This window comes from Lithobates pipiens, unplaced genomic scaffold (genome assembly GCF_037356315.1).
Source record: "Lithobates pipiens isolate NorthernLeopardFrog02 unplaced genomic scaffold, aLitPip1_a1.2 Scaffold_25, whole genome shotgun sequence".
NCBI classification, from domain to species: Eukaryota; Metazoa; Chordata; class Amphibia; order Anura; family Ranidae; genus Lithobates; species Lithobates pipiens.
The window spans coordinates 97,549,541-97,568,748 of record NW_027507787.1 but is presented as its reverse complement, the minus strand read 5'-3'; the positions used below and the strand labels follow the sequence as shown (position 1 = coordinate 97,568,748).

General features: G+C 50.3%; 1 protein-coding gene across 1 annotated transcript in view; it reads right to left on the bottom strand.

Moving 5' to 3' along the window:
• The window catches only part of LOC143930436 (zona pellucida sperm-binding protein 4-like), a 113,036-nt gene extending 94,069 nt beyond the window's left edge, over window positions 1-18,967 (bottom strand). Inside the window, exon 1 of the mRNA XM_077454751.1 lies at window positions 18,772-18,967. Within this exon, the coding sequence (XP_077310877.1) occupies window positions 18,772-18,967 (196 nt within the window). The remainder of the gene's footprint in view (window positions 1-18,771) is intronic.
• Window positions 18,968-19,208: the final 241 nt, after the last annotated feature.

Sequence of the window (19,208 nt, the reverse complement as noted above, 5' to 3'; positions counted from 1 at the left end):
CCCCCAGGGGGACCCCCCAGCTCAGAGAGTGAGAGAGCAGCGAGCCCTGACATACCAGCAGAAAGGGCGAGCCTGACACCAGCACAGAGAGAGAGAGAGAGCGAGCCCTGACACCAGCACAGAGAGAGAGAGAGCGAGCCCTGACACCAGCACAGAGAGAGAGAGAGAGCGAGCCCTGACACCAGCACAGAGAGAGAGAGAGAGCGAGCCCTGACACCAGCACAGAGAGAGCGAGAGAGAGCGAGCCCTGACACCAGCACAGAGAGAGCGAGAGAGAGCGAGCCCTGACACCAGCACAGAGAGAGCGAGAGCGAGCCCTGACACCAGCACAGAGAGAGAGCGAGCGAGAGCGAGCCCTGACACCAGCACAGAGAGAGAGAGAGAGCGAGCCCTGACACCAGCACAGAGAGAGAGAGAGAGAGAGAGCGAGCCCTGACACCAGCACAGCGAGAGAGAGAGAGAGAGAGAGCGAGCCCTGACACCAGCACAGCGAGAGAGAGAGAGCGAGCCCTGACACCAGCACAGCGAGAGAGAGAGAGCGAGCCCTGACACCAGCACAGCGAGAGAGAGAGAGCGAGCCCTGACACCAGCACAGCGAGAGAGAGAGAGCGAGCCCTGACACCAGCACAGCGAGAGAGAGAGAGCGAGCCCTGACACCAGCACAGCGAGAAGAGAGAGAGCGAGCCCTGACACCAGCACAGCGAGAGAGAGCGAGCCCTGACACCAGCACAGCGAGAGAGAGAGAGAGAGCGAGCGAGCCCTGACACCAGCACAGCGAGAGAGAGAGAGAGAGCGCGAGCCCTGACACCAGCACAGCGAGAGAGAGAGAGAGAGCGAGCCCTGACACCAGCACAGCGAGAGAGAGAGAGAGAGCGAGCCCTGACACCAGCACAGCGAGAGAGAGAGAGAGAGAGCGAGCCCTGACACCAGCACAGCGAGAGAGAGAGAGAGAGAGCGAGCCCTGACACCAGCACAGCGAGAGAGAGAGAGAGAGAGCGAGCCCTGACACCAGCACAGCGAGAGAGAGAGAGAGAGAGAGCGAGCCCTGACACCAGCACAGCGAGAGAGAGAGAGAGAGCGAGCCCTGACACCAGCACAGCGAGAGAGAGAGAGAGAGAGAGAGAGAGCGAGCCCTGACACCAGCACAGCGAGAGAGAGAGAGAGAGAGCGAGCCCTGACACCAGCACAGCGAGAGAGAGAGAGAGAGAGAGAGAGAGAGCGAGCCCTGACACCAGCACAGCGAGAGAGAGAGAGAGCGAGCCCTGACACCAGCACAGCGAGAGAGAGAGCGAGCCCTGACACCAGCACAGCGAGAGAGAGAGAGAGAGAGCGAGCCCTGACACCAGCACAGCGAGAGAGAGAGAGAGCGAGCCCTGACACCAGCACAGCGAGAGAGAGAGAGAGCGAGCCCTGACACCAGCACAGCGAGAGAGAGAGAGCGAGCCCTGACACCAGCACAGCGAGAGAGAGAGAGAGCGAGCCCTGACACCAGCACAGCGAGAGAGAGAAAGCGAGCCCTGACACCAGCACAGCGAGAGAGAGAAAGCGAGCCCTGACACCAGCACAGCGAGAGAGAGAAAGCGAGCCTGACACCAGCACAGAGAGAGAGAACGCGAGCCCTGACACCAGCACAGAGAGAGAACGCGAGCCCTGACACCAGCACAGAGAGAGAACGCGAGCCCTGACACCAGCACAGAGAGAGAGAGAGAAGCGAGCCCTGACACCAGCACAGAGAGAGAGAGAGAAAGCGAGCCCTGACACCAGCACAGAGAGAGAGAGAGAAAGCGAGCCCTGACCCCAGCACAGAGAGAGAGAGAGAAAGCGAGCCCTGACCCCAGCACAGAGAGAGAGAAAGCCCTGACACCAGCACAGGAGAGAGAAAGCCCTGACCCCAGCACAGAGAGAGAGAAAGCCCTGACACCAGCACAGAGAGAGAGAAAGCCCTGACACCAGCACAGAGAGAGAGAAAGCCCTGACCCAGCACAGAGAGAGAGAAAGCCCTGACCCCAGCACAGAGAGAGAGAAAGCCCTGACACCAGCACAGAGAGAGAGAAAGCCCTGACACCAGCACAGAGAGAGAGAAAGCCCTGACACCAGCACAGAGAGAGAGAAGAGCCCTGACACCAGCACAGAGAGAGAGAAAGCCCTGACACCAGCACAGAGAGAGAGAAAGCCCTGACACCAGCACAGAGAGAGAGAAAGCCCTGACACCAGCACAGAGAGAGAGAAAGCCCTGACACCAGCACAGAGAGAGAGAAAGCCCTGACACCAGCACAGAGAGAGAGAAAGCCCTGACACCAGCACAGAGAGAGAGAAAGCCCTGACACCAGCACAGAGAGAGAGAAAGCCCTGACACCAGCACAGAGAGAGAGAAAGCCCTGACACCAGCACAGAGAGAGAGAAAGCCCTGACACCAGCACAGAGAGAGAGAAAGCCCTGACACCAGCACAGAGAGAGAGAAAGCCCTGACACCAGCACAGAGAGAGAGAAAGCCCTGACACCAGCACAGAGAGAGAGAAAGCCCTGACACCAGCACAGAGAGAGAGAAAGCCCTGACACCAGCACAGAGAGAGAGAAAGCCCTGACACCAGCACAGAGAGAAAGCCCTGACACCAGCACAGAGAGAAAGCCCTGACACCAGCACAGAGAGAAAGCCCTGACACCAGCACAGAGAGAAAGCACTGACACCAGCACAGAGAGAAAGCACTGACACCAGCACAGAGAGAAAGCCCTGACACCAGCACAGAGAGAGAAAGCCCTGACACCAGCACAGAGAGAAAGCCCTGACACCAGCACAGAGAGAAAGCCCTGACACCAGCACAGAGAGAAAGCCCTGACACCAGCACAGAGAGAAAGCCCTGACACCAGCACAGAGAGAAAGCCCTGACACCAGCACAGAGAGAAAGCACTGACACCAGCACAGAGAGAAAGCACTGACACCAGCACAGAGAGAAAGCACTGACACCAGCACAGAGAGAAAGCACTGACACCAGCACAGAGAGAAAGCACTGACACCAGCACAGAGAGAAAGCACTGACACCAGCACAGAGAGAAAGCACTGACACCAGCACAGAGAGAAAGCACTGACACCAGCACAGAGAGAAAGCACTGACACCAGCACAGAGAGAAAGCACTGACACCAGCACAGAGAGAAAGCACTGACACCAGCACAGAGAGAAAGCACTGACACCAGCACAGAGAGAGAAAGCACTGACACCAGCACAGAGAGAGAAAGCACTGACACCAGCACAGAGAGAGAAAGCACTGACACCAGCACAGAGAGAGAAAGCACTGACACCAGCACAGAGAGAGAGAAAGCACTGACACCAGCACAGAGATAGAGAATGCACTGACAACAGCAACTCGCTGCGGGACCAAAAAGTATGACACTGCTCAACCTCTTTCAAACAGGAGGGTACGGGCATATAGCACGGTGTGCTTTTTTGTACAAGGAAGTGAGCCAAAAAATGTAAAAAAAAGGTTTGTGTGCTAGATTAAATAGTTTATAAAGTTATGCATATACATGGTCTACTGGTCACATGTGTTGAATTCCTCCGAGATCCATGCCTCATTCATTTTTATAAATGTGAGGTAGTCAACACTGTCGTGAGCTAGGCGAGTGCGCTTATCGGTCATGATCCCACCTGCTGCACTGAACGTCCTTTTGGACAGGACACTGGACGAGGGGCAAACCAACAGTTCCATTGCAAATTGGGCAAGCTCTGGCCAGAGGTCAAGCCTGCCCACCCAGTAGTTCAGGGGTTCATCACTCCTCAGAGCGTCCACATCGGCCATTAACCCAATGTAGTTGGACACCTGTCGGTCTAGGCCAGGGATCCTCAAACTACGGCCCTCCAGCTGTTGCGAAACTACACATCCCATGAGGCATTGTAAAACTCTGACATTCACAGACATGACTGGGCATAATGGGAATTGTAGTTCCTGAACAACTGGAGGGCAGTAGTTTGAAGACCCATGGTCTAGGCGTTCCCTGATTTTGGATCTGGATGAGACCCGTCGATGGGTCGGCTGAAAGAATGACCTATCAGAAGTCACCAACATCTTCAAACCGCCCTCTTCTTGCAGGCGCTGTTGGATTGGTACCCGCAACTCTCTCTGGGAGTGGGAATTCCTCCTCTGCCAGCACACACAAAAGCAGAATGCAGCATTTCTCGAAGCAAGGCCTGGAAGTGCTCCATTTTGACAGCCCTCTGTGATGGTAGTAACATTTCTGCCATTTTGTGTTTGTACCGGGGGTCTAAGTACGTTGCCACCCAGTACTGGTCCTTGACCCTTATGCTTTTTATACGGGAGTCCCTGTTAAAACACTGGAGCATGAAGGCCCCCATTTGCACTAAACTGGAAGCAGTGTTGGTGGCCTGGCTCTTGCTCATCATCCAGGATAATGTAGTCCTCGTTCTCTCCCCATCCACAGTCAACAGGGATCCCAGAAAGGTTTAAATCATGCTCTTCTTGCTCCTCATCCAGCCCGGCACCATCCTCCTCCAACTCCTCTCCAGACTCCTGTTGACTTGTCTCAGATAGAGTAGCCCCCCCGGGAATTCATCCAGCATTGCGACTTCCTCATCTTCCTGCTCCTCCATGTCTTGATCAATGACACGACGCAATGCACGCTCCATAAAGAAGGCATAAGGTACGATGTCACTGATGGCGCCATGGCTGCGACTGACCAGTTTGGTGATCTTATCAAATGGCCCCAGAAGTCTGCATGCATTGCGCATGAGCAGCCACTGGTGCGGTGAAAAAAAAACAAGCTCCCCAGAACCTGTTCTGCCGCAGAGTTCGTACAGGTAGTCGTTAACTGCACGTTTCTGCTGGAGCAACCTATCAAGCACAGAGAACAGGGATATGCAATTAGCGGACCTCCAGCTGTTGCAAAACTACAAGTCCCATCATGCCTCTGTGCCGTCAGTCTTGCTTTGCCTCATGGGACTTGTAATTCTGCACAGCTGGAGGTCCGCTAATTGCATATCCCTGATATAGAAGGTTGAGTTCCATTGCGTCGGGCCATCGCAAATAAGACATGTGACCAGCAGATTGTGTCGCCACTGAATGTCAGCAAGGCGAGCCATGGCCGTGCAAGATCTTCTGAAATGGGACAAGATTTTCCTTGCCTGCCGCAAGATGTCCTGGACCCCAGGGTATTTGACAACGAATTGCTGCACGACCAAGTTTAAGACGTGTGCCATGCATGGCACGTGTGTAATTTTGCCCTGTTTCAATGCGCTAAGCAGATTGGCACCGTTGTCACACACCACTTTACCAACTGGCAAATTGAGCGGTGTTAGCCACTAATCTGCCTGTGAACGCAAAGCTGAAAGGAGTGCAGGGCCAGTGTGGCTCTTGGTTTCCAGGCACAACAGACGCAGCACAGCATGGCAACGTCTCACCTGGCATGTCGAATAGGTTCTGGGGATCTTAGGCAGCGCAGCAGAAGAGACGCTAGCAGCGGAAAAGGAGGAGTCAGCCAAGGAGGAGAGGGAGGAGGATGGAGTAGGAGGAGGAGAATAGCCAGGCCTGCATGCAATCTGTGGTAGTAAAACCAAATCTACACGGGTGGCACGGGTTACATGCTTGACGGCCGTCAGAAGGCTCACCCAGTGGGCAGTAAAAGTTATATACCTTCCCTGCCCATGTTTGCTAGACCACGTGTCTGGTCAGATGCATCTTGGCACCGACAGTGTGTGCCAGAGATACATTCACTTGCCGCTGAACATGGCCATATAGCTCTGGGATGCCCTTCTGTGAGAAATACTTCCTTCCTGGGACCTTCCATTGTGGTGTTCCCATGGCCACAAATTTTCGAAAGGCCTCCGAGTCCACCAGTTTATATGGCAGTAGTTGGCGGGCTATCAGTTCTGACAAGCCAGCCATCAACCGTTGGGCAAGAGGGTTATCCGGCATCATTTTTTTACGCTCGAACATTTGGCCCACGGAAGCCTGCCTTTTCCAGAAAAACGTGAGGACAGCATGATGGAAAGTGGAGTGGAGGACAATTGTGAGGAGAGAGGAGAAGTAGAAGACGAGGCTGGATGGTGAGAGCCTGGAGTGTGGCTTTATGGGTTCCGTTGCTCCCACTGGGCTAGGTGATGGCAGCTCATGTGCCTTCTTAAGGCGGTCGTCCCTAGGTGAGTGTTGGGCTTACCGTGACTTATGTGTTGACTGCAAAGGCTGCAGATGGCAACACTATTGTCAGCAGCGGACACGTTAAAAAAAGCCCACACTGCGGAGCCATGTGCCGGCGTCCTGGGAGCACCAGATGTGACCGTAACATGGTTGATGCCTCACTCCTGATACATTAGCAGGCTGCTTTGTCCCTCCTGTGCAATCTAAGTTCCGCCTGCTCCTCCCTATCTGCTGGTCCATATCTCCCTGTGAACTCCCCTCTTCCTCTCTTGTGGGCACCCACATGACATCACTAGACAGACATCACCTTCCCCACCACTATAATTAGAGATCTTGGAGTAGGCAGCAGCCCCGGGGACCAACCTCCTTGGGCTGATCTGGGTACTGTCGTCAGACTGCTGATTGGAGGTTGTTGCTACCTCTTCCTGATCCAATGCCAAGAGTGGCTGTGCATTGGCAATGCCTTGTGATGGATCGGAAAATAAATTCCTGTGACTCAAGCGGAGGGTATATTCTGGTGGTGGTGTTGGTGGTAGTGTCTCTGGGGGTGCACACAGCAGAGAGTCAAGAAGGGGTGCAGATCAAGAGGATGAGGAGGGTGCAGAAGAGTAAGGCTGACAGCCACTCAACCAAGTCTGGTGTGTTCTTTGACTTAATCGAACGCACCTTCTGCAATTTCCCACTTTGGCTCAAGCCTTGCTCCTGCTCTACCACCCCTGTGGAAGGGCCTGCCTCTTCCTCTGCCTGTCATTTTTTAAATGACCCTGTGACAAAAGTCTCTATAGAAGTGCAGTATGTATGTGGAAGAAGGTATATAACAACCCGCTTCAATCTGTTTTGGGGGGGCCACTGGTCCATCACACCAGTTATACTTTTTTCTAATTGCATTTGTCATTCTTTGTAGTATCGCTGCAGAACCGCTCAGCAGTCACAATGCTGCACTATACTATGCTTTCTAGATTTGCAAGTATTTTATAGGTGTATTACACCCCTATATACTGCACACCAAATAGTACACCTATACCAGTCCTTTAAAGGACCTTTGTGGACCTAATACTAGCTAGCGAATTGCAGAGTGTCCCTGCTCCAAACACAAAACTGTCCCTCCCTACACTGAGAAACAGCAGCTGCAGAATCGGTCAGCAGCACAGCAATGCAGTGCACTATAATATAATATACTTTCAAATATAGAAAGTATATTATATGTGTATTACAACCCTATATACCGTACACATATACCAGTCCTTAAAAAAGGACCTTTGTGGACCTAGTAGCTAGTGATTTACAGACTGTCCCTGCTCCAAACACCAAACTGTCCCTCAGTCCCTACACTGATAAAAGACAGCTGCAGAATCGGTCAGCACTCAGCAGCACAGCAGTGCACTACAATATGCTTTCCATATTTGAAAGAAAGTATATTATAAGTGTATTACAACCCTATATACTGTACACCTATACCAGTCCTTAAGAGGACTTTTGTGGACCTAACAGTAATAGCTAGTGATTAAACTGACTGTCCCTGCTCCACACAGCGTCCTTTCCCTACACTGACAAAAGACAGAATGTAAAATAGCCGCCAGATCAGGTCTATTTATAAGGTAGGGGGTATGTCCAATTGTCCATGTGCTGAAATGTCTCAATTGGCTGTCCTGTACCCCATGATGGATGTGTCATGGGTCAAATTTCTTCACAATGTAAACGCATATGTCTGCCGCGCGAACAGCGCCAGAAGTCCACCAGTTTGGCGAATCGCAAACGAGCAAAATTTTCCGCAAACCGCAAGGCCATCTCTAGTCTCCACCCCCAGAACTGACATCACCCTCTCTCCAGAACTTGGCACAGACATGCTAAGACCAGGTATGTATGCTCAGAATGAGCACACCAGTACCCCCCCCCCCCCCTTCAGCACTCTGGGTGCTGCAGACTATTACCCCTGTGAGCCAGCAAACAAAGGAACACCAGAGCACCCCCCTCATGTGGGAAGGAGCTGGGTTGGTCAAAGAATAAAGCAAAGAAGGTACTGCTCAAAAACCCTCCTTGAAGAGAGCCCAGCCCCTCTGGTTCCTCAAGTGGTGCTTCCAGGGTGGAGAAGACACAAACTGAAGGCATGGTGGAAGCAGCTGTTTTTAAAAGGGGCGTTGTCACGCAGTGGTCCCTGTGAAGAGGTGGCACTACACCAGTGATGGCAAACCTTGGCACCCCAGATGTTTTGGAACTACATTTCCCATGATGCTCAACTACATTACAGAGTGCATGAGGATCATGGGAAGTGTAGTTCCAAAACATCTGGGGTGCCAAGGTTCGCCATTACTGCACTACACTCTCTCCAAGGAGCTGTCCTGAAAGGCAAAGGGAGAAAAAAAAAAAAAAAAAAAACGGGGAGCTTGTCATCCATATACAGGGCTAATTTATCTTTTACACGTAACCCTGTTTAAAACCACATAGCCAGGTTCCCCCTAATGGCCCCAGCCAGAGGCTCTATGGCCAGAGCAAAGGGCAATGGGGACAGCAGGCAGCCCTGTCTCGTTCCCCAGAGATCAAAGAGGATAGGGCGTTATTGATTCTAATGCAGGCCTTCGGCACTTTGTACAGCAATTTGATCCATGAAATAAAGGTCTCCTCAAGTTGAACCTTTCTAGTACTTGCCATAGGCAACTCCACTCTACACTAGCAAACGCCTTAGTGGCATCTAGTGAGATATTAGCACTGACTGATTGTCTGTGGTGATCTGCATATTCAGGTATAAGCAGTGAAGATTATGTGCCATGGACCTGTTGGGTATGAATCCCGATTGGTCTGGGTGGATAATTTTATTCAGAAGCAAGGTGGGCCTATAGGATGCAGGGTGGACCAGATCCTTCCCGGGCTTCAGAACCACCACCACCTCCTCCTCATGCATGGAGCCGGCAAGGAATCGCGTGTATGTGCATCCATAATCATACAGAGCAACTCCAGTAAGAATATTCCTCCAATTTTTTTGTACATTTCAATTGGGAGGCCATCATTCCCTGGGGCTTTAGAGTTAGGGAATGTTGCCAGCGCATGCTGTAACGCCAAGAATTGGCAGCGCATTTAGTCTTATCCTCTCCCTGGAGCTTGAGGAGTTGAATTTCATCTAGAAAGTTGGATAATGATGCTTGGTATACCTTCAAGGAGTAAACATCTTGAAAAAAAAGGTACAGAACCCCTTCGTAATTGAGGGAGTATCCATAGCTACCCGAGTTGGTGACACAGCCAAACTGTGTATGACCAGGGATGGCTGTTGTGATTCAGCCATCACAGACAACATATGGCCAGTTTTCTACCCCCAAAAAAAGTTTTCTGCTTGCGGTAGAGTTTTTGTGCATCGATCCATATCCTATAACTAGTAGGTGTAGGAGCCTGTAAAAAAGCCTCCTCAGCCCTGTCCAAGGCTCGATTCACATCTATGCATGTTGCTTTTGAGCGTTTTTGCAGTGCTTTTTGCGGTGCTTGGCGCGTTTTTGGCCCCGCGATTTAGCTTTTTTTGTAATACAACACAGGTTGTATATATACACACACACACACACACACATTCCAGGTGACCAATTTAGAGCAGAGTATTTTAGGGAGATCTGAGGGTCTTTAGGTGTATTAAAGTGACCCTGTCATTAAGGTTGTCTAATTACATTAGAAGACATCATTTAATTATCGTTCAGGAGACCTGGTATATTGTAACATCACAGCTTAGCTACTCCCCAGCTATTCCATCACCAAAAAGAGGTCATTCCTCCTGCCGGCTCATACATCACTAAAACTGGAGTTAGTACTTACCGGTAACTCCTTTTCCGGTGGTCTTCCAGGACAGCCCTTGAGAGATGGAGCTCCTCCCATCGACACAGGAAACACATTGCCACAGTTCAAAAGGCGGTCCCTCAGGTCCCTGGTCAGTCATTCACCAAGAACCGAAGGATGGAACTGAAAAACATATAAACCATAACAGGTAATAACATTAGTACATCACTACAATCAAATAAAGGGTGGGATTGTGCTGTCCTGGAAGACCACCGGAAAAGGAGTTACCGGTAAGTACTAACTCCAGTTTTCCCAAGTGTTCTTCCAGGACAGCCCTTGAGAGGATCCCCAAGTACTTACCAGATTAGGGGGGGACCACGGCCTGGAGGACTTTCCTCCCAAAGGCCTGATCCTGACTAGACATTAAGTCCAGTCGGTAATGCCTTGTAAAGGTGGAAAAGCTTGACCATGTGGCTGCTTTACATACCTGCTCCGGGGTGGCACCAGCTCTTTCTGCCCAGGATGCAGACAACGCTCTTGTGGAGTGAGCTTTAACACCCTCAGGAGGATCTCTATTCAAGGCCTTATACCCCTCTACTATAGCTAGCCTAATCCATCTAGCTATGGTTACTTTTGAAGCCTTCTGTCCCCTACGCTGTCCGGAAAAAAGGACAAAAAGGGAGTCTGAGATTCTGAATGGATTTGTTATTTTAAGATATTCTAGAATACACCTCCTCACATCCAATAAATGAAAACGTTCCTCTTTCTCATTTGCTGCATTTTGACAAAATGAAGGGAGGACAATATCTTGGGACCTATGGAAGCTAGATGCTACCTTTGGTAAGAACCCAGGGTCTGTCTTTAGAATGACTCTGTCTTCTAGGATCTGTAGGAATGGTTCCCTGATGGAAAGTGCTTGGATTTCACTGACCCTACGGGCTGAAGTGATTGCCACCAGGAGAACTGTCTTAAAGGTAATAAGCCTTAGGGAGGCCTCTGAGATAGGCTCGAAGGGTGACCCCAAGAAAGCTTTTAGCACAACTGCTAAATCCCAGGATGGGACTTTTGTGATTCTGACTGGCTTGCGTCTAGCGACTGCCTTACAGAATCTAGCGACAAAAGGATTTTCCTGTAAGCGTTCATCTAGGTATACACTTAAGGCAGCTATCTGTACCTTAATAGTACTTAGGGTTAAACCCTTGTTTACACCTTCCTGTAAAAACTGTAGAATATTAGCCGTATTTATGTCCCGGCTATACAGCCAGCTATTGAATTTTTTCCAGACTTTTTTGTAAATAGCTCTCGTGACTGGTTTGCAACTCTGTAGTAAGGTCGCAATTACCTCGTCTGACAGGCCCTTACTCCTTAAGATTTCCTCCTCAGTAACCACGCTGACAGCTTCAGTGTGGCGACCTGCGGATGGTAAAGAGGTCCCTGCGACAGGAGGTCCTGTCTGTAGGGAAGTCTTAGAGGCGGATAATCTGTCAATTGTAGCAACGTTGTGAACCACGGTCTCCTGGGCCAAAAAGGTGCTACTAGAATCAAACAGGTTTTCTCCTTGAGGAATCTTGCTAGGACCCTCGGAATGAGATGAAGAGGGGGAAATGCATACGCCAGACTGAAAGTCCATGGAGTTTGCAAGGCATCTACCGCCAGGGGTTGATCTCCTGGGTTTAGCGAGAAAAAATTGGGAACCTTTGCATTTTTCTTGCTCGCAAAAAGGTCTACCTCTGGTTCTCCCCAGTGAGCTGTTATGAGATTGAATGCCTCTGGGTGTAAGGACCATTCTTGGTTCGAAATCCTCTGTCGACTCAAGAAGTCTGCCTTGTTGTTCAGCTCCCCTTTCAGGTGAACTGCAGAAATGGATTCCAGATTGGCTTCTGCCCACTGGAGAATGCGTCTGGCTACCAACATCAAACGAGGACTTCTGGTTCCTCCTTGTTTGTTTATGTATGCTACAGTCGTCGTATTGTCTGAACGGACTTGTAGATGGTGACCCTGTATTGCGGGGTGGAAAGCTAGAACAGCTCTCAGGATTGCTGTTAGTTCTTTCCAATTGGAAGAGAAACATTTCTCCTCCGGGGTCCACTTGTCCTGGACCCAGCTTGAGCCTAGGTGGGCTCCCCAGCCCCAACTGCTCGCATCCGTTGTTAGTGTTGAAGTGATAGGAAGGACCCAATGAACCCCTTTGTTTAGGTTCTCCCTGTCCTTCCACCACCAGAGGGAGCGTTTTACCCTTGAGGGGATCGATACCTCCTCCTCCAGATCTCTGCCTTTTAATTGTTCTAACAGAAAACCCTGAAGTTCTCTTTGATGGAACCTGGCCCATTGTACGGCTGGAATGGCTGCCGTCATAAGACCTAAGACCGACATTACTTCCCTCACCGTACACTTGGGGCTGCATTGAAGAAAAGATATTCTCTGCCACAGATTCAAAAATTTTTCTTCCGGCAGTATAATTTTCTGATCTACAGACTTGATCCAGTACCCCAGATACAGGATCTCCTGTGTTGGGGTTGTCTTGGATTTCTCCTGACTGACAATCCACCCTAATCGACTCAGACTGAGTTGAGTCAATTCTAGGTCCTGAGAAAGACGACTCTCTGAGTGGGCTGTTAGGAGCAGATCGTCTAGGTAGGGGATAATTGAGACTGATTGAAGCCTCAGAGGAACTAAAGCCTCTCCGAGAACCTTGGTAAAGATTCTCGGAGAGGATGATAGACCGAAGGGAAGTGCTCTGCACTGAAAGTGGTAAACCTTTGTGTCTATCTGCACTGCCATCCGAAGGAATTTCTGGCATTCCTCCCTTATTGGAATGTGCAGATAAGCGTCCCTTAGGTCCAGGGTTGCCATAAATGTCTCTTTCTGCAGGAGATTCTTTATGGAATAAATGGACTCCATCCGAAATCTCTTGTAACGGATGGAGCGATTCAGTGGACGGAGGTTAATAATTAGTCTGAATCTCCCTGACGGTTTTCTTACCACAAAGATGTGCGAGTAAAAACCGTCCCCTTGTTCCTGAATAGGGACTGGTGTCAATACTTCTTGATCTACCATTTCCCCTATTAGTAAAGGTAAGGCCCTGGCCTTTTCTGAGTGACTTGGAAGCTTTGTCACCAGAAACTTGGAAGGAGGGTTGCTGTGAAATTCCAGCGCATGACCCCTTTTTATTATATTTAAGACAAACTCGTTCGAGGTTGTCTCTTCCCATTGAGGAAGAAATTTGCTTAATCTTCCTCCCACAGGAACCCCGACGTCACTGGGGTTTGGGATCCTGATTGGGGCGGCTAAACAGTATGCCCCCTTTTCCTTTCCCTTTATGTCCCGACCAATGTTTTTTGGGGGTTGAACTCTTCTCTGGTTTAGAGGGTTCCTTAAAGGGACGAAAAATTTTTCTTTGAAAATTTTTCTTTTTTGCGGGAAAGGTTTTCTTTTTGTCCGCCGTCCTTTCTAAGGCGGAGTCTAATTCAGGCCCGAAGACTAAGTCTCCTGTAAAAGGGACGCTGCACAGGCGGGTTTTAGACGCCGTGTCTCCCCCCAGGTTTTCATCCATACTGACCTCCTTGCTGCCACTGAAAGTGCTGCAGATTTAGCCGTAAATTTTACGGAGTCCGTGGAGGCGTCAGAGATGAAACTGGTGGCCTTAAAAAGCATAGGGAAGGATTTCAAAAGCTCCCCCCCTAGGAGTGCCTGCCTTTAAGTGTTCTTGTAGTTGCGATAACCAGAACTCCAGGTTTCTAGCTACACAGGAAGTGGCTAGAGCTGGTTTTAAGCCTGCCATAGAGGCATCCCAGGCCCTCTTTAAGACAATGTCTGTTCTCCTGTCCATGGGATCTTTCAGGTGGCCCATATCCTCAAGGCCAGATCAGCCTGCTTTGAGATTTTGGACAGAGGGGCGTCTAGTTTAGGATTTTTATTCCAGACCGCCTCTGGGCTCTCATCAAAAGGGAACCTTCTCTTAAGGGATTTAGGAAAGAACCTTTTTATCTGGTTCAGACCACTCCTTAAGGACAAGGTCAGAAAGCACCTTATGTATAGGGAAAACCCTTGCTTTCTTTTTCCCCAGAGCCTCATACATTTGATCATGTCTGGATAACTGAGTTTCTTCCTCCTCAATTTCCAGCGTATCATAGATAGCCCCCATTAGCTCATCTACTTCCTCGAGAGATAATCTATATTTTGAGGCTTTAGATGCTGCTTGATCCTCTTCCTGACCCGAGTCAGTGTCAGAGGATTCGGGGCTAATCAACGTGGGGCTAGGCTCCCTGACCATACGGGGCTCCCCTGAGCTGGGTGTTGTAAGGCATGGTGAGGATGAGATTATAGTTGTTTTACTCGTGGAGGCAGCTGCAGCTGATCCCACGTCAGTGATTAACTCCCGGAGGGACTTAAAGGTCGACGCCATTTCCTCTTTAAAGGAGCCCAAAAACTTTGCTAAAGGGGAATCTGCCTCAGATTTAAGCAAGCTTGCAATGCATTGCTTGCATAGGGCTTTGTTAGAGCCAGAGGACAACCTATTCCCACAATTAGGACACTTTTTGCGGCCTGTCTTGTCTTCCCTTGGCATCTCTTTAGCCTGAAAATAAGAAGACAAAGGATTTCTTAGCGTCAGCACCATGTCCCTCTTAGAATCACCACTAACAAACAACCTCACTGTGAGTAAACCGCCACCGTGGGGCACTACAGGGCCCAGCCTACAAACACCACCACTCCACCAGAGTAATAGCATGCCCAGCAGCCTACCTGGGTTTGGCTGGTGCCTGTCTCCGCCGGAGTATCCTGGGGAATAGCCTCCATGGTCCCCCTCTGACGCTCCGAATCCCGCCGCTAATCCGGTATAGCTGGACACTGGTCGGGCTTCACAGGCACAGCGCTGGCTCTCCCTCTCCCTCTCCTCCTTGTACCCTAGAGACCCGGAACCGGAAGTCTAGGCACGCAGTGATGACGCGGTTCCGCCGGAAGTGAACGCTCGGCGTCTCCGACCCCCTGCAACGAGGAGGGAAGATGGAAGGTTCCACTCACCACTCCTGGGGGAAACCGGCGTCATTCTGCCCCTGGCCACCTCGGCACTGGAAGGAGGAGGGTAACGGGTCTGCTCCGGTTCAGCTGGACGGTACCCGAGCCAAAGAAAAAAGGTATGGACCCAAACTGCAGCCATAAACCAGGACCCGGTCCCTTAGGCTTGCAGGTTCTCAGGCAGCCCCTGAGAGGGGCCTCCAGGTTCCTGGCAACATGTTCCTCCGACGGAGGAAACACAAATGACTGACCAGGGACCTGAGGGACCGCCTTTTGAACTGTGGCAATGTGTTTCCTGTGTCGATGGGAGGAGCTCCATCTCTCAAGAGCTGTCCTGGAAGAACACTTGGGAAAGAATGGTGGATCTCAGGAGAACAGCCTGAAGCTGGGATAACAGGTATTCAACCCCGCCAACAGCTTCAATCCTATGAGATTGCATACAAGTCACTTAAAAGCAGTAAAACCCAAAAAGTAAACATTAACATTACAGCTTACCTTTACTTTACTTGCTTTCCTTCCCTTATTTTTACCTGGCGATCCTGCCAGTAAGTCTGTTTTTCAACAGAACAAGCTGTACTGCAGATGTAGCAGTTACATGGTTGAGACAAACCATTTAAAGTGGTTGTAAACCCTTACAACACACTTTGACCTACAGGCAAGCCTAGATTAAGGCTTACCTGTAGGTCCAAGAAATATCTCCTAAACCTATACAGTTTAAGAGATATTTGCCCGAATACAGGCACAGCCGTCTACGGTGCATGCGCCGTAGACAGCGCCGCGCAGGCGCACTGAGCACGGCATTTTCAACGACGGAGCTGCCGCGTGTGTCGGCTCCCGTGCACATGTGCGGGAGTGACGTCATCGCGGCTTCGGCGAATGACAGCGGCAGAGCTGCGAGACCCCACTGAGAAGATGGATGCACCGGACTACAGGGGACAGCGGTGACTTCGCTGGCTCCTGTGTCAGGTAAGTGAAACATAATGGACTACTATGCGATGCATAGTAGTCCATTATGCTTTGCCTTTGCAGGGAATGAAAGGAAGTAAACTCATCAAGGTTTACTTCCTCTTAAAGACCCCTCTCACACTAAAGCGCCACTCATTTTAGCGGTGCTTTTCGGGTGATAGCGGGTTGTTTTTAAATAAAAAAATAATAATTAAGACCCGTTTTGCTGCTCTTTGGAAGCGCTGCCCATTCATTTCAATGGGCAGGGGCTTTTTTGGAGTGCTTTTTACAGCTCTCCAAACACACCCCAAAGATATTGCTTGCAGGACTTTCTACCGCCCTGCAAGCACCCCTTTGAATGAATGGGAGTCACTTTTCAGGTGCCTATTTTTAAAACTGCCTCATACAAAAAATGTACTGTATTGCAGCTCCAATCAATAGAAGTGGTGACTTCATTAGGCTTCCCCCCCCCCCCCCATCTCTTTTTACCTGGCCATTAAAACACCACCTGTGCAAAGAAGCACGGGGGGGACCCCAGCATTTTCAGTCTGAGGGGGAGGGGCATGTTAGTACTGCGGCCCTTTGTCTGCCTTTAGCTTTGTGTGCCTTTTGGCCACTATTCCTCCCACTGACACCAAGAAAAGTCAACCCCCACCAGCCCCCCCCAGGGCGCGGTTGCCCCCCCGACGCTGAGGCGTGGTTGAAACACCCCCCCCGACGCTGAGGCGCGGTTGCCACCCCCGCCCGAAGCTGGGGCGCGGTTGCCACCCCCCTCCCCCATGCTGAGGCGCAGTTGCCACCCCCCCCACGCTGAGGCGCGGTTGCCACCCCCCCCCCCCCCCCCCCGACGCTGGGGCGCGGTTGCCAACACACCCCCCACACGCTGGTGCGCGGTTGACACAACCCCCCCCCCCCCCCCGACGCTGGGGCGCGGTTGACACAACCCCCCCCCCCCCCCCGACGCTGGGGCGCGGTTGACACAACCCCCCCCCCGACGCTGGGGCGCGGTTGACACAACCCCCCCCCCCCCCGACGCTGGGGCGCGGTTGACACAACCCCACCCCCCCCCCCGACGCTGGGGCGCGGTTGACACAACCCCACCCCGAAGCTGGGGCGCGGTTGCCACTCCCCAACCCCCCCCGCCCCGACGCTGGGGCTCGGTTGCCAACACACCCCCCACACGCTGGTGCGCGGTTGACACAACCCCCCCCCCCCCCCCGACACTGGGGCGCGGTTGACACAACCCCCCCCCCCCCCCGACACTGGGGCGCGGTTGACACCCCCCCCTCCCAAGCTGGGGCGCGGTTGACACCCCCCCCCCCCCCCGTCTAGCTCCTCTACAGTGAAAGACAGTAAACCCCCTTGTTTATAAAGTGTGGAGAGCCCTGTACTAGCAGACTTGGTTATACTAACAAATTGAAGCCAAAATCTTACTGTTTTTAGAAGTTGCAGCAAACAGTTTATCATCTTTTTGGGATAAAGGTTTTTGCACCCCTATTGGTGTTAAAGAGGAAGTAAACCCTGATGGGTTTTACTTCCTCTTTATTCCCCTGCAAAATAAAAGCATAATGGGCTACTATACATCACATACTAGCCCATTATGTTGCACTTACCTGCAAACAAAGCCTGAAGGAGGCCTAAATCTTAAACATAAAGGCTACTATTGTGGACCTCCTGAAAACATTGTCTGGTAGCTCTAGCTTCAGTCATTCCCTAGCTCAACCATACAGATCAGAAAAGAGGAAGTGAAATCTTTGTAAGGCAACTTTTACACTGAGGCGCTGGGTGCGCTCGCGGCGCTATATTTAGCGGCACTTTACCGTCGTTTTAGCAGCGCTTTTGGCCCGCTAGCGGGGAAGTTTTAACCCCCGCAATCGGCCGAAAAGGGTTAAAACCGCCCAGCTTTGCAGGCAGGTTTGGAGCGGAGGTTTGTTTTCAATGGGTAAATACACCGCTCCTACAGCGCTCCAAAGATGCGGCTTGCATGACATTTTTCAGCGTCCTGCAAGCGCACCGCTCCAGTGTGAAAGCCCTCAGGCTTTTACACTGGAGATACAGCAGCGGCTGTTTGAAGGCGCTTTACGGGCGCTATTTTTAGCACTCTAGCGCCTGCAAAGCGCCTCAGCGTGAAAGGGGCCTTACTGATCAGGGACTTAAAAGTATCAAAGCCAGCATATGAGAGCCCAGCAACTAAGTTTTGCAAAGCAAAAATAAAAAATTAAAATAAAAAACCAAACCACTATATGGGACACTCAGTTAAGGCTAAACGCACACAAGAATTTTTAAGCTACAAAAAAAAAAAAAATAAAAAATAAAAAAAAAAAAAAAAACACCAAACACTGGCAAAAGCTTTTTATAGTAGCGTTTAGGAGAGTTTTTGTAGTAAAAAAAAAAAGGAAAAAATAAATAAAAAATAAAAAACACAATAAATAAAATGCGATTAATAGCATTTAGGAGTATTTTTGCTGGAAAAATGCTCCAAGAAAAATGCTACAAAAACGTTTTTTCTTTCTGCTCATATAGGCTGAAGCCCAATAAACACGAATAGCCCAACATAGTGTGCATGGACACATAGGATAACATATTTAGTTTCTAGAGCAGAAAAAAATAAAATAAAAAGCTAATAAACACATTTTGAGCTTAAAAAAAAAAAATACGCCAGTGTGAATGGAGCCTAAATTATTGATCAGTCTGTTAGCCATATCAAGCCTAACATTTACTATATTGCATGTTAAAGTTCCAATACTAGATTTAAATAATTATCAAATTATAGATCACAAATAAAAAGAAAAAAAAATACAGAATACACACAAAAGTGAATGAAACTTTAGCCAAATCACCACCATTTCCAAGCTAAACAGCTACAGCTGGAACTTCAGCTGCTCCTCCAAGGAATGAAGCAGAACTCACCCCGGACAAGGAACGTCACGTTTGTCCCTAGGTAATCTGGAGGCACCTGAATTTGGACCCCTTCCTTCCCACACAAATAGCCTATCTCTGTAGAGCTGCTACACAGTCCAAAAAGGGGCCACCCAGTGAGCAACAAGAGCCAGATTCCATCCAGCAGCAGTAAGGGCACCATTCTGAGAGGGGTAGAAAGGAGCATTGGCGCCCACTTCAGGCATATATATACAATAGCAGGGTGTGGTCACTTAAATAGAAGCCCATTTATCATGTAGGTCGGCAGCTTAAATGGGTTATAAGGCTGGAGTCACACCTATGCAGTTTTAATGCCTTTTGCACTACAGAACGTGTTCCATAGGAAACCATGTTAAATGGACTGTAGTGCAAATCTGCAAAATGCAAAAAGCACTAAAACTGCATAGGTGTGAATCCAGCCTAAGGCT